This window comes from Pan troglodytes, chromosome 15, assembly GCF_028858775.2.
Source record: "Pan troglodytes isolate AG18354 chromosome 15, NHGRI_mPanTro3-v2.0_pri, whole genome shotgun sequence".
NCBI classification, from domain to species: Eukaryota; Metazoa; Chordata; class Mammalia; order Primates; family Hominidae; genus Pan; species Pan troglodytes.
Genome location: NC_072413.2, coordinates 37,508,582 through 37,523,005, shown reverse-complemented (window position 1 = coordinate 37,523,005; position 14,424 = coordinate 37,508,582). Strand labels below are relative to the sequence as shown.

At 41.9% G+C, this 14,424-nt stretch overlaps 1 protein-coding gene and 1 long non-coding RNA gene across 51 annotated transcripts in view; one reads left to right on the top strand and one right to left on the bottom strand.

Moving 5' to 3' along the window:
• Positions 1-14,424, bottom strand: part of MIA2 (MIA SH3 domain ER export factor 2) — a 114,861-nt gene that overhangs the window by 69,448 nt on the left and 30,989 nt on the right. For 10 of the 50 annotated variants that reach the window (XM_009427730.5, XM_063792866.1, XM_063792870.1 and 7 more), the window contains 2 exons: positions 2,229-2,360; positions 20-41 (listed from right to left, as the gene is read on the bottom strand). In XM_009427730.5, the coding sequence (XP_009426005.1) occupies positions 20-41; positions 2,229-2,360 (154 nt within the window). Of the gene's footprint in view, positions 1-19; positions 42-2,228; positions 2,361-11,768; positions 12,633-12,761; positions 12,992-13,865; positions 14,037-14,424 lie in introns of those variants that run through there. The other 40 variants (XM_063792873.1, XM_063792876.1, XM_063792875.1 and 37 more) reach the window with 31 other exon arrangements.
• LOC134808288 (uncharacterized) lies at positions 12,196-13,589 on the top strand. Its single transcript, XR_010150916.1, has 2 exons — positions 12,196-12,273; positions 12,505-13,589. It is a non-coding gene; the product is annotated as an uncharacterized LOC134808288 (long non-coding RNA).

The following is a 14,424-nucleotide window of genomic DNA, read 5'->3' as shown; positions in this document are numbered from 1 at the left end:
AGCAGAAAAAAGAACTTACCCACATAAAGCCGACTCCTAACCTGAAACAAATTTTTAACAAAAATTACATTAAAACAAATACGCTCTCAAGTAAATCAATTTATTTAACGTCTACTGCCAACTTAGAAATACAGGTTTCTTATTGCCTTTGTATAAATACAAGCCAAAAGTATTCTGTTTCCAATGAGAAAATAAATGCTTTTTTTTTTTTTTTTTGAGACAGAGTCTTGCTCTGTCTCCCAGGCTGGAGTGCAATGACGCGATCTCAGCTCACTGCAACCTCCACCTCCTGGGTTCAAGCAATTCCTCTGCCTCAGCCTCCTGAGTAGCTGGGATTACAGGTGCCCACCACCATGTCTAGCCAATTTTCATATTTTTAGTAGAGACCGGGTTTCACCATGTTGGCCAGGCTGGTCTGGAACTCCTGACCTCAGGTGATCCATCTGCCTGGGTCCCCCAAAGTGCTGGGATTACAGGCGTGAACCACCATGCCCAGCCTAAATACTACTTATTAAAGACTCCCTATTGAAGATTCACATTGTGAATTAGCATATTAAAGACTCTGAAATAATTTTACTCTAAAAATACTTGTTTAATTTCATTTAACCCACTGCTCCCCAAACAAATTTGACCCTAAAAAAAAAATTTCAGGAAGCCCCTATTATCATATCCCTTGATGCTAATATCCAAAATAAAACAGCCTGAGAAATGTTACCATAGGGCCATAGATCTGAACTGACTAAAGAAACAGTAAACCAAACCTTTTTCTTCCTTAACCTCTCTCTCAAATAATGAAGCAGGCGGGAATTCATTTGTAAAAGGATCAGCCTTAGGGCTGAGGTAACACAAACAAGTAGAAAAGAAATGAGGACTTCAATCATCTACAGAATATGGATAGAGATAAAAGGGAAAACCTTTAAAAGACAAGATACTCTACAATGAGTGTAGATGAAGAATAGATTTCAGTTCCCCAGATTAAGGAACTCTCAAAAGGTATAGAAAACCATAAAGAAATTGAAAAATAGAAGTTAAGAGATAGGGAAGTCAGAAGTAAAAGGGGCAACATCTGAAAAATAGCAGTCCCAAAAATGCATTAAAAATTTCCCAAAATTAGGCCAGGCGTGGTGATTAATGCCTATAATCCCAGAACTTTGGGAGACCAAGGCAGGCAGATCACTTGAGGCCAGGAGTTCTGAGCAACACAGTGAAACCCGTCTCTACAAAAAAATACAAAAATTAGCCAGGCATGGTAGTGCACGCCTGTAGTCCCAGCTACTCAGGAGGCTGAGGCAGGAGAATTGCTTCAGCACAGGAAGCAGAGATTGCAGTGAGCCGAGATCATGCCACTGCACACCAGCCCAGGCGACAGGAGTGAAATCCTGTCTCAAATAAAATTTCCCAGAATTAAAAAAAAGATGAAGCTGGGCAGAGTGACATGGACCTGTGTAGTCCCAACTACTCAGAAGGCTGAGAAAGGATTGCTTAAGCCCAGGAGTTTGAGGCTGTAGCGCACTACAATTGCATCTGTGAATAGCAACTGCACTACAGCCTAGGCAACATAGTGAGACCCCATCTCTTTAAATATATATATATATATATATATATATATATATATATATATATATAAAAGATCTTACATTAAAAGATTCCAGTTGACCATGGTGGCTCAAACCTGTAATCCCAAGACTTTGGGAGGCCGAGGCAGGAGGATCACTTGAGCCCAGGAGTTTGAGACCAGCCTGAGCAACACAAGACCCTCATCTCTTTATTTCTGAGACAGGGTCTCTCTCTGTCACCCAGGCTGGAGTACAGTGTCACAACCATGGCTCACTGCAGCATCGACTTCCCAGGATCAGGCAATCCTCCCACCTCAGCCTCCTGAGTAGCCAGGACCACAGACGGGTGTCCTCATGTCCAGCTAATTTTTGTATTTTTTGTAGTGATGGGGTCTCACCGTGTTGCCCAGGCTGGTCACAAACCCCTAAGCTCAAGTGATCTTTCTGCCTTGGCCTTCCAAAGTGCTGGGATTAGAGGTGGGAGCCACAGCACTGGGCCTGACTCTCATTCCTGACCCTCATCTCTTTTTAAAAAAAAAAAAAAAAAAAAAACCTCTGAATCCCTATGTAGTTTCTAACTTGTTTACTTAAAATAACAAATATGTTTCTCATATTATTTGTTCAGCCCAGTGACAAAATGAACATTCTCTTAGTATAGCACTGGTTACTTACCGATCTAAAACTTCTCCACAAAAAAAAGAGAACAGCAAAAAATCCAACAACAGCTGCACATATCACCAATTCCCATGGAAAACCATAAAGATTAGAATCTGGTCTCATACCTTCAGGCAGTGCTGCCACAACCTTCAAGATAAAGAAAAGTAAGTTCTTAAAAATGTACTTTTGGTAAAAATATTGATTACAAACATAGGTACAAGTTTATGTGGTCAACACAAAATGGGCTGCCAGACTAACACCAAACAGAAAGTATCAGAGTACATTTTTTTTTGTCAACTTTCAATCACTATCGCCAAGTAAAGAACAGCAGTATGGTGAAATGCAATTATCTTCAAACTGGAGTTCTACAGAAGTGACTTAAAGCTTCCAAGGATGAGAATAAGAGAAGGCCAAAGAAAGAAACTGAGTGACCTAGGGTTCAGGTACTCTTACCCTGATTTCAACCAGCTCAGGTTTTATCTGTGAAGTATAATCAGTTCCCCAATATACAATTTCCCTACAGGAAGAAAAAATCAATTTGCAGCTTTAAAAATAAAAAGTTTGATTCAAAGCCAGCCTGGGCAACAAAGTAAGACCTGTCTCAAAAAATAAAAACAAGTTTTGAACACCACTGATAGAGCTTTGGGTTTGGAGTTTGAATCTCCCCACCCTACCTCTGTGGGTCCCTTCTCTTAAGTGTAATGAGAATAATGCTGTTTGAACATGCCAGACAGGTGCTCAAAAAAGGGTAATTATTTCTATTATCTCCTCCAAAGACCCTGATCTTCTGACCATGGCCTTTCCACATTACTTCTCCCCACAGCAAACCTTCAGCACAACACAGCCTAAGGCTTTTGCTGCTGCTTCTATATTTCACCTTTCTCTGGGTCAGCTCATTACTCATCCTTACCTAATGGGGTTATTCTGCTCTTTGTTACCAGGCCCAAGATATTACTTGATCAAAAAGAAAAGGGGAAAGGTAAGGGGAAAACAGAAAAATGCCATTTTAAGAACAATCTGAAGTATGATGGGGTTTGATTCTTTTCAGGCTTTAACCCAAAACCTCTACAGCAAATCTTCCTTTTAGGCCCTTTCTGCCTATAAGAACAGTGTTCAATAGTTATTTTCCTCTCCAAAATCTTTATAACTCTAATCCAAATATGTACTCCTTCCAAGGTACTATCTATACTTCATTAACCTGTACCAAACAAACCTGATTATACTTCTAAAAAATATCCCTTTACCCTGATCTCTGCTTCTGCCTCTCCCTACATTACCCTAGGTACCAGTTCGCAGAAATCTAATATCATTACAAGCAATTAATGACAAAAAAAAAAAACTTATTTTTGCCATTGGGGGAAAAAAGGCATTCAATACACAATACCAGGGAGAAAAGTTTTCTTCACAGTTTACACATTTTCCAAGCATCTTACTTTTAGCTAATGTATTCAACACATAAGACGCACACTACCTCAAAAATTGTGTAATCAATATGACCTATGACACTCTACTTTAAAAGGCAATTCCAAAAGCATCTCTCAGATCAAACACGTAATTACCTTTAGTACAATAATATTTCTTAGATTCAATCACATTTTATCAGCTCTTCTCTTCTAAAAGGACATGGTAAATTCTAGTTTAAAGCATTGAGCTAGGGCCGGGCGCAGTGGCTCATGCCAGCACTTTGGGAAGCCAACGTAGGCGGATCACATGAGGCCAGGAGTTTGAGACCAGCCTGGCCAACGTGGCAAAACCCTGTCTCTACTAAAAATACAAAAATTAGCCAGGCATGGTGGCAGGCACCTGTAGTTCCAGCTACTAGAAAGGCTGAGGTGGGACAATCACTTGAACCTGGGAGGCAAAGGCTGCAGATCGCACCACTGCACTCAAGCCTGGGTGACAAAACAAAACTGGACTCTGTCACACACACACACACACACAAAAAGGATTAAGGAAACATGGAAATTAAGGAATAATTTTTAAAAAAAAAAATTTTTTTTTTTTTTTTTGAGACGGAGTCTCACTCTGTTGCTGAGGCTGGAGTACAGCGGCACCGTGTAGGCTCACTGCAACCTCCGTCTCCTGGGTTCAAGCAATTCTCCTGCCTCAGCCTCCTGAGTAGCTGGGATTACAGGTGCCCACCACCATGCCCGGCTAGTTTTTATATTTTTAGTAGAGACAGGGTTTCACCATGTTGGCCAGACTGGTCTCAAACTCCTGACCTCAGGTGATCCACCTGCCTTGGCCTCCCAAAGTGCTGGGATTGCAAAAAAAAAAAAAAACTTTAAAAAAATAAAATAAAATAAAGCCTTGAGCTGGTTAGATCTGGCAGACTGGAGAAAAGCAAAGAATCTGAGTCTTGGCCAGGCACGGTGGCTCAGGCCTGTAATCCCAGCACTTTGGGAGGCCAAGGTGGGCAGATCACTTGAGGTCAGGAGTTTGAGACCAATCTGGCCAACGTGGTGAAACCCCATCTCTACCAAAAATACAAAAATTAGCTGGGCATGGTGGCGTAAGCCTGTAATCCCAGCTACTTGGGAGGCTGAGATACAAGAATTGCCTGAACCCGGGAGGAGGCTACAGTGAGCCAAGATCGCGCCACTGCACTCCAGCCTGGGTGACAGAGTGAGACTCCATCTCAAAAAAAAAAAAAAAAGAAAAAAAGAAACTGAGTTCTAAAGGATTCATCTCAAATTCATTGCTCTGGTCTAAATTATTCTGGCTTTCTCAAGGAGATTTTTCACCCTTAAATTTTATCTACAACATAACACCCTATCTCACAAAAACATAGAAAGAACAACCAAATTTCTCAAATATCAACAAATATAATACAGAATTACATGTAATCTGATAAACTTAAATTTAAAGGGTGATGGGTAACCCCTCCAAGAGTAACCCTCCATAAAGTACCGTAGTGATTAATCACAGAACACTTAAAATCTATTCCATTTCCAAAACATGAGTACTAAAGGAGTTCAAGATCAAGTAGCTTTAAAAAAAATCAATTAATCAGGTTGATAAAATATACTAAGAATAAACTAAAATTGTTTTTCATCTAACTTCAAACATGATATATACTAATAACAAAAAGAATGTCAACATGCAGACCCTGTGAATACTTGACTATAACACAAAGTTCCATGAAGGTACACCTCTCCAAGATAAAACATTAACACCAATCACTCTCAAACTCTTCCCAAACATAGAGGAGGAAGAAATACTTCCTAACTTATTCTATGAGGCTGGTATTTACCCTAAAAGCCAGACAAATACATCACACAAGAAAAGAAAATCACACACCAATATATCTTATGACTCCAGATGCAAAAATCCTCAAAAAAAAAAATTGACAAACCAAATCCAGCAACACATAAAAAGGATTATGTACCATGACCAAGTGGGATTTATCCCAGAAATGCAAGGTTGGTTTAACATACAATAATCTTATAAACCATATTAAGAAAATGAAGAGAAAAAAAAACGCATGATCATCTCAATAGACACAGAAAAAGCATTTGACTATATCTAGCACCGTTTCATATCAAAACATTCAACAAAAATTAGCCAAGCATGATGGCACATGCCTGTGGTCCCAGCTACTCAGAAGGCCGAGGTGGGAGAATCACCTGAGCCCAGGAAGTCGAGATGGCAGTGAATCATGATCATGCCACTGCACTCCAGCCTGGGCAACAGAGTGAGGCCCTGTCCCAAACAAACAACAACAAAACAAAACACACTCAACAAAGTACGATTTGAGGGAATTTCCTCAACCTGACAAGGAACATCTATGCAAAACCTACAGTTAACATCATACTTAAAGATGAGGGAAAAAAAAAAAAAAAGCTTTTCTCCTAAGATCAGGAACAATAATGTCCGCTCTATCAACATGTATTCCACATTGTAATGGAGGTTCTAGCCAGAGCAATTAGGAAAGAAAAATAAATAAAAGGCATCCAGACTGGAAAGGAAGAAGAAAAACTGTTTGAAGATGACATAATGCTATTCTATACATAGAGAAAATCCTAAAGAACCTATAGAAAAACTATCAGAGCTATTAAGTTCAGCAAAATTGCAGAATACAAAATCAACATAGAAAAATCAGTTGAATTTCTATACAACAGCAATGAGCAACCTGAAAATGAAATAAAGAAAACATTTCCATCTATAATAGCATCAAAAAGAATAAGATTATTAGGAATACATTTAACACAAGAAGTGCACCCTGAAACTACAAAATATTGTGGAAAGCAACGAAGGAAGACTTAAATAAATCTAAAGCCAATCCATGTCCATGGGCTGGAAGACTTCTTTGTTTGAGACAGGGACTGAGTCTGTCACCCAGGCTGGAGTGCAGTGGTGCGATCTTGGCTCACTGCAGCCTTGCCCTCCCCAGGCTCAGATGATCCTCCCACCTCAGCCTCCCAAGCAGCAGGACTACAGGCACATGCCACCTTGCCCAACTAATTTTTGTATTTCTTTTAGAGACAGGATTTTGAGAGTGGCAGGAGGCAGCCAAATGCCCAGGCAGATAGGGGCGGGTCCCTAGTGAAACCCCAACTTCAAGCCAAAGACAGTTTAAAGCCTGAAAGCCAAGCCACAAGTTAAATCCTTGGACCAGATTGAGAACTTGCCTTCTTGTTTGGCCCACTTTCCTCTGATTGATCCCCATCTTTCACCAATTTTACATATACCTACCCTTTACTAATAAGTTTTCTTTTTCTTTTTTTTGGGATGGAGTCTCGCCCTGTCACCCAGGATGGAGTGCAATGGCACAATCTCAGCTCACGGCAACCTCCGCCTCCCGGGTTCAAGCGATTCTCCTGCCTCAGCCTCCTGAGTAGGTGGGATTACAGACGCACACCACCATGCTCAGCTAATTTTTTGTATCTTTAGTAGAGAAGGGTTTCACCATGTTGGCCAGGCTGGTCTCAAACTCCTGACCTCGTGATCCACCCCCATCAGCCTCCCAAAGTGCTGGGATTACAGGCATGAGTCACCGCACCCGGCCTCCTAATTAGCTGTCTACATTGTCACGCCCACCTCTAAGTGGTGTCTTTGCTTTAACCTTTTTTGCATACTCACAAACCAATCAGCACGCACTCCCCATTCTGAGTCCACAAAAGGCTGCAGACCCAGCCACACAGGGGGACTTTCCTGCCTTCTGGTAGGGGAACCACCCCCTGCATTCCCTCTTTGCTGAGAGCTTTCCTTTCACTTAATAAATTCTATTCCACTCACTCTCTGGGGTCCGCATGCCTAATTCTTCTTGGTTGTGAGACAAGAACTTGGACCTAGCTGAGCTAAGGAGCAGAAAGACCACAACAGTTTCACCAAGTTGCCCGGGCTGGTCTTGAAGTCCTGGGCTCAAATGATCTGCTCACCTTGGTCTCCCAAAGTGCTGGGATTACAAGCATGAACCACTGCACCCAGCTTGGAAGACTTAATATTATTAAGAGAGCAATACTCCCTAAACTGATCTACAGACTCAATGCAACCCCTATTAAAATTCCAACTGCCTTTTTTGCAGAAATGGACAAAGTGAATCCTAAATTCCTAAAACTGAATTCCTAAAATTTATATAGAAATGCAAGGGACTCCACATAGCCAAAACAATATTGATAGAGAAAAAGAATGTGGATAAACAAAAACAATGCCGGGGGACTCATACTTCCCTACTGTATCTTACTACAAAGAAACAATAATCAAGACATTGGGTAAAAAAATGTTTTAAAGATAATGTAGTAATGGCATAGGGACAGACACAGACCAATGAAATAGAAATCAGAGTCCAGAAATAAACCCTTAAATTTATGGTAAATTATTTTCAACAGTATTAAGACAAATCAATGAGGAAAAAACAGTTCTTTCAAACAAATCATACTAGAATAAGCCAATAAATATCCACATGCCAAGGAATGAATCTAGACCCATTCTTCATAACATATATGGAAACAAAATCACTCAAAGTGGATTGAAGAACTTCCCATAAGAGCTAAAACTCTTAGAAGGAAGCATAACTGTAAATGTTTGTAACCTTGTCTTAAGCAACGGTTTCTTAGCTATGACACCAAAAGCACAAGCAACCAAAGGAAGAAAAGATAAATTAGACTTAATCAAAATTTAGAATGCTTACGCTTCAAAGGACACACCAAGAAGGTGAAAAGAAAATGCACAGAATGAGAGAAAATCTTTCTAAATCATTTATCTGGTAAGCATTTAGCACCCTAAATGTATAAAGAATGCTTATAACTCAACAATAAAAAGACCACCCATTTTTTAAATGAGCAAAAGGAAATCAATAGACATTTCCCCAAAGAAGATATAAACAATAAGCACATGCTCAACATCATTAGTTACTAGGAAAATACAAATCAAAACAACTACAAGGCCTGGTGTGGTGGCTCACATCTGTAACACCAGCTCTGTGGAAGGCTGAGGCAGGAGGATCCCTTGAGGCCAGGAATTTAAGGCAGCAGTGGGCTATGATCACGCCACTACGCTCCAGCCTGGGCAACAAAGCAAGACCCCATCTCTTAAAAAACAAAACAAACAAACAACAACAACAACAACAAAAAACAGAGTAAGGCCGGGTGCAGTGGCTCACACCTGTAATCCCTGCACTTTGGGAGGCCGAGGCGGGTGGATCACAAGGTCAGGAGATCGAGACCATCCTGGCCAACATGGTGAAACCTGTCTCTACTAAAAATACAAAAATTAGCCAGGTGTGGTGGTTAGTGCCTATAGTCCCAGCTACACAGGAGGCTGAGGCAGGAGAATCACTTGAACCTGGGAGGTGGAGGCTGCAGTGAGCCGAGATCACGCCACTGCACTCCAGCCTGGGTGATAGAGCAAGACTCAGTCTCAAAAAAAAAAAAAAAACAACAGAGTGAAATACCACTCACTTGTACACCCACAAGGGTGGCAATTAAAAACAAAAGAAAACAGAAAATCACAAGCGTTGGAGGGGATGCAGAAAACCGAAACCCTCATAAACTGCTGGTGGGGATGTAAAATGGTGTGACCTCTGGAAAACAATTTGGCAGTTCTCAAAAAGTTAAACATATGGTAAATATGACTCAGCGATTCCACCCCAGGTACTTACCCAGGAGAACTAAAAACATATATAAAAACTTATACACAAAGCAGCATTATTCATAATAGCCAAAAAGTATTAATAATCCATATGTCCATCAACTATGACATAAATGTGATATAGTCACACAACGGAATATTTTTTCACCATAAAAAGAAATGAAGGGCCAGGCGAAGTGGCTCACGCCTGTAATCCCAGCATTTTCGGAGGCCGAGGTGGGCAGATCACTTGAGCCTAGGAGCTCAAGACCAGCCTGGGTAACATGGAGAAACCCTGTCTCTACAAAAAATACAAAAAAATTAGCCAGGCCTGGTGGCATGTGCTGTGGTCCCACCTATTCAGGAGGCTGAGGTGGGAGGATCACCTGAGCCAGAGAGGTCTAAGCTGCAGTGAGCTGAGATCAAGCCACTGCACTCCCCCCTGGGTGACAGGGATGAGACCCTGTCTCAAAAAAAAAAAAAGAAAGAAAAAAGAAATGAAGCTCTGTTACATGCTACAACATGGATAAGCCTTGAAAACATGCTAAGTAAAAGAAGCCAGACAAAAGGCCACATATAGTATGACTACATGACACATGCAGAATAGACATGTTCATAGAGACAGAAAATAGATTAGTGGTTGTCAAGGGATGAGGGGTGGGAATTAAGACTGCTAATCAGTAGAGTTTATTTTCTGGGGTAATAAAAATGTTGAGGAACTGTGCTGACAGTTGCATAACATAGTGAATTTAACAAAAAAAGCACTGAAATGGACATTATAAAAGGATGAATTTTATGTTGTGTGAATATATCTCAATACAAAATAATTTTTAAAAATAAAAAAAAAATTTAAAGCAGAACAATGTTGCGCCATCCTAGCCCCCAGGCCAGGGTACTCGCATTTAGCAAAAAAAAAAAAAAAAAAAAAAAAAAAAACAAAAAAAAAACTGTGCAGGTGAAGATACAACGCACCAGACTAGAGAAAACTGCAAAATCTGGCTGCATTTCTCCATGTCTCTGTACATTGGCAGTCCTATAAAAACTAAATCTTGATTATTATTGTTTTTAGTGAAGAAAGGGAAATATGCTTCTCTTTCTATAAACCCTACCTCCATGAATAAGTTACCACAGCCAGAAACCTGAGAGTCCTTCTAGATTCCTTCTCTCTCACCCTTCACATGCAATCAATAAAGTCAAACATATTTTAGCTCTTAGAGGCTATTTCTCCACACAGTACCCTCTTTCCTATCCCTACTACTGTCACCTCTCCCTTAATCCCTATTTCAAGTTTTGTTTCCCTGACATCTAATCTACATGCTACTATCAAGAAGAGCTTAAATTTTAAACCACAAGTGTAACCACGGAAAAGCCTTCAACAGCTCTCCAACACCTACAGCACTTGGAACCTACTTACATCTCCGGCAAGCATCACTGCACATCACTCCCTAAGCCCACTTTACACTCTAAGTAATACAGCTCCTAGTTCCCTGCACTGTGTGTGTATGCTTAGGTAAGCACTTCATCAGTTTCTACTTTGTACTATTTTTTTTTTGTCTTCTCTCTCTTAACAGACAACATGATGCTAGTGGCCAAAACTAAGTCTTAGTCCATTTAGAATCTCCATAAAGGTGCTCTTTTCATATTAAATACATACATATGCGTATGCACTAGACAAACTATGAACTCATAAACACCATGGCAACACTACCTTTAATTCACATAACAAGAAAACATAATCGTAACTGCCTCAATAATTAAGTGGTCTTTTTAAAGATTTAATCCAGTTTTAAAAAACACGGCGACATAAATGCCCCTACACATGTCAACAAAGATACCTAGAAACACTTAAGGAGAAAAATCTCTACAACTTGATTATAAACTAGACCTGAAAAATAAAAAACAAAATTTGAACACTGGGAGTTTACTATCTCTAGACTGTACATTAACAAGACAGAAGGGAAGAACAATCTCACTCATGGTAGAGCATCTCAAAAGGGCATTCATTCTTTACCAAAAAAAAAAAAAATGCAGAATCAAAATTTCAACTCCCCGCCCAACCTCAGGTGTTCTTTCAAGGTTCAACGAGAAGTTACATCAGTAAATGTAACTAATTTAAAGGAACAGTCCTCAAGTTTCTCACAGTCGAAGGAACCACGTGTCTCTGCTCAAAATAAACAACATAGCAGAAAGGCTAATTAGTTTTAGGAATCGGGAAACATTTACATCTTTGCAAAGTCCAGCTAAGCAAGTGGTTTCTTCACCTTCCCAGAGCCCCAGGTCCTCCTCCATCACACAAAAACCACTCAAGCGCCCTACGAGCCTAACTACTGCCTCGAACACGGGCGGGAGCCGGGCAGCAGACGAGGACTGGCTTCGGGACCTCTGACCACGGCGGCTTAGACCCCAAAGCCGGTCTACTGCTTCCTTCCCCCGGCGGCTCCCGCGACCCCTGGGCCATGTAACACTCATCGCGCCTGGGCTCACCCTGCGTAGCTCCTCCAGGAGCAGCCCCAAATACGGTTGAGGGGTAGCCCCGGGCTCCTCCATAGCGCCAAAGCTGCTCTCGTGGTCGCCACAGTAACCCCGGCCTGTCGGGGCCACAGTAAACGGCGGAGAACACACAGCCTTCGGTCCGGAACCCGAATCCGCACCCGGCAACCGGAGTGGACCACTGCGGAGCCGGCTGCGGGGGGAGCTGGGGGACAGGGGCACCCACAGGCCTCACAGGCCTACGCTGCCCATCCCGACCCTCTTGTTATACTTTACATCCTGAGGCAGCGCAGGTCCGAGCCCGACCCGCATAAGCCTGCGACGTACCCTGTCCTCGCCACCCCACCCCTCGGTTTGGTTTCGGCCGGGCAGCCGCGAGAAGGCGGGGAGGCGCGGACTGCCGCACACTTCCCCTTCTTCGCGCAAGCTTCGCAGACGTGTCCGGGTCGTTCGCTCTTAAAGGGGCCGGCGCTCTACCTGGCGAAGCCACCCAGCCCTGGTAGTGGAGCGGCTTGGGACTAGAGGATGGGATTCGGCCTCATACTGTGCGCTGTCGTGTGAGCCGCACAACCCCAAAGACCAGGGCTATGTCCCAAGGTCACCCGCCTCGGGCGGCCGCGGTGGCGGCGGCGGCGAGGCTTCTCCTAGAGGCGTCTCGGCGCAACCCCCGCCCCCGACCCAGGGGCCGACGCCAGGCCCAGCCCCGACACCCAAGGCTTTCTTTCCGCAGCCTCCCTGGAGCCTGCTGTCTGCGCCCTGCAGAAGTCCTGACGGCGGCGTACCCCGGGAGACCCCGGCAGCCCCGAGAAGCCAGCCGCCGCCGTCATTCCAGTCAGAAAAATGGCCTGCGGGGCACGCGCCGGTGCGCCCTGCCAACCATGTCCGGACTTTGGACTTTGGACAGGAAGGCGTCCCGGCTCAGCTGTGGTTTGGTCAGAGTTTAACCTGTCCCACGCAAGAGAACCTCGATCTGGTTTCCTCGCTTACCTGAGTCACCTGGGCACTTGTTAGGCCCAGCTGTCTTCAGTTCCATTAGCGGCCAGTTACCCAAATGCTAAATCAAATCCTCGTGGACCTTGGCCTGGCGCGGTGCGTGCTGTTTTCCTCCGAGAAGAGGAGCTAAAAGTAGCACCTTGCCTCCTAAATTTAGGACTCTATTTTTAGGACCGTCGAATAAAATGCCAAGTGCTGGATTTGTTCGTAGGAGATGGTTTTAGCTGACGTAGGTGTAAAGGATAACCCATCTCATATATATGTCTTCTTTGCCAGCATGATCATTCTCATTATATTCTGCCTTCTCACTCAAGTACTTTGGTGAAGCAACTCAAAAAGGAGCAGATACTTCCTCCTAAACAAGTCACCCGAAAGAACTCAATAGATGAACAAAATCTTAAATCCTTAGGAAATTTTCCTGATGTAACCTCTTGTAGCAACGAATTGTTATGCCATTTAAAAAATCAAAAACTGGCCCAAGTTCACAGCAAGTGATTTTTCAGGACCAAAATGCGGCCTAGCTTTTCAGAACTCAGATTGCTATTTCTCCTTTGCCACATCAGCCTGAGGAGTTTCAGGAAATGCTAATATCAGAGTAGCCGAAATTACTTAGTAATTCTCCATTGTTAAGGTATAAGGTATTACACAACTTTCATACGTGTTAGACACTGTGTATTAAAATTATGTGAATAGTTCATTAAAGTCAAAACAAGCATAATCAAACTTTTATCTTTAGAATTTCACAGACTCCTAGAACAATGTGTATGCCTCAATTAGAACATTGTATTACTCAATAAAAATTCTTCAATGTGTCTGAACATTTTCGGAAGACTCCAGAATCATTTTCAGGTTTTAGAACTTTCAAAAAACGAAAACAAAAAAAAACCTCCCTTTGCCCTCCCTAAGTCACTCTATGTCCCTCTCCAATTTTCAGTAATTACCACTCCAAATATTAAAAATATTAAGGACAGAGGATAAAATGAAAAAAAAAGAAAAATCCAAGTTTCCCCCATAGCAAAAACACAGTAAAGCTTAACAAACTTAGTGCAAAATTCCAAACCTCATTTGTTTCAGTATGCTAAATAGTTATAAACTCACCTCTTCCTCTGGACTTTCAATTCCATTTCTTGAAAAGCTCATGTTAAAATTTCCTAACATGTAAATAAAGTTCTACCAGGCACCTCATATCCTTGAGAAAGATTTCAGATTCTAATATATCCTGCACTCTTCTGTTTCCACACTGTGATCCCGTTTTGACATTTGTGTGGTAAAGGGGTGCTACAGGTGGAGTTGTGACTACCAACCCATAACCCAATTTCATGGACCTCACTCGTTGTTAAGTACATATATATACTCACACACATATATACGCACCTATATATGTTTTTTAAAATGTACATATTACTACCCTCTTACAATCTATAATTGAAAAGAAAAATCCTGAATTTGATAACTGATAAAAACTAAAATGTTTTATTCTATAGCCTATTCATATAGAGTACATGATCTCTATCATTTAAAAGATATTCAAAGACTGTCCTCCATAAGTAGACATGGGATTTTTTTGGTCTTATATAGTACCTGTTTTAAAGCAGATGTTAGAACAAATGCTGTTAGTGTTTGTGATAGATACTAGAAAACATCCAAGAACATCGGA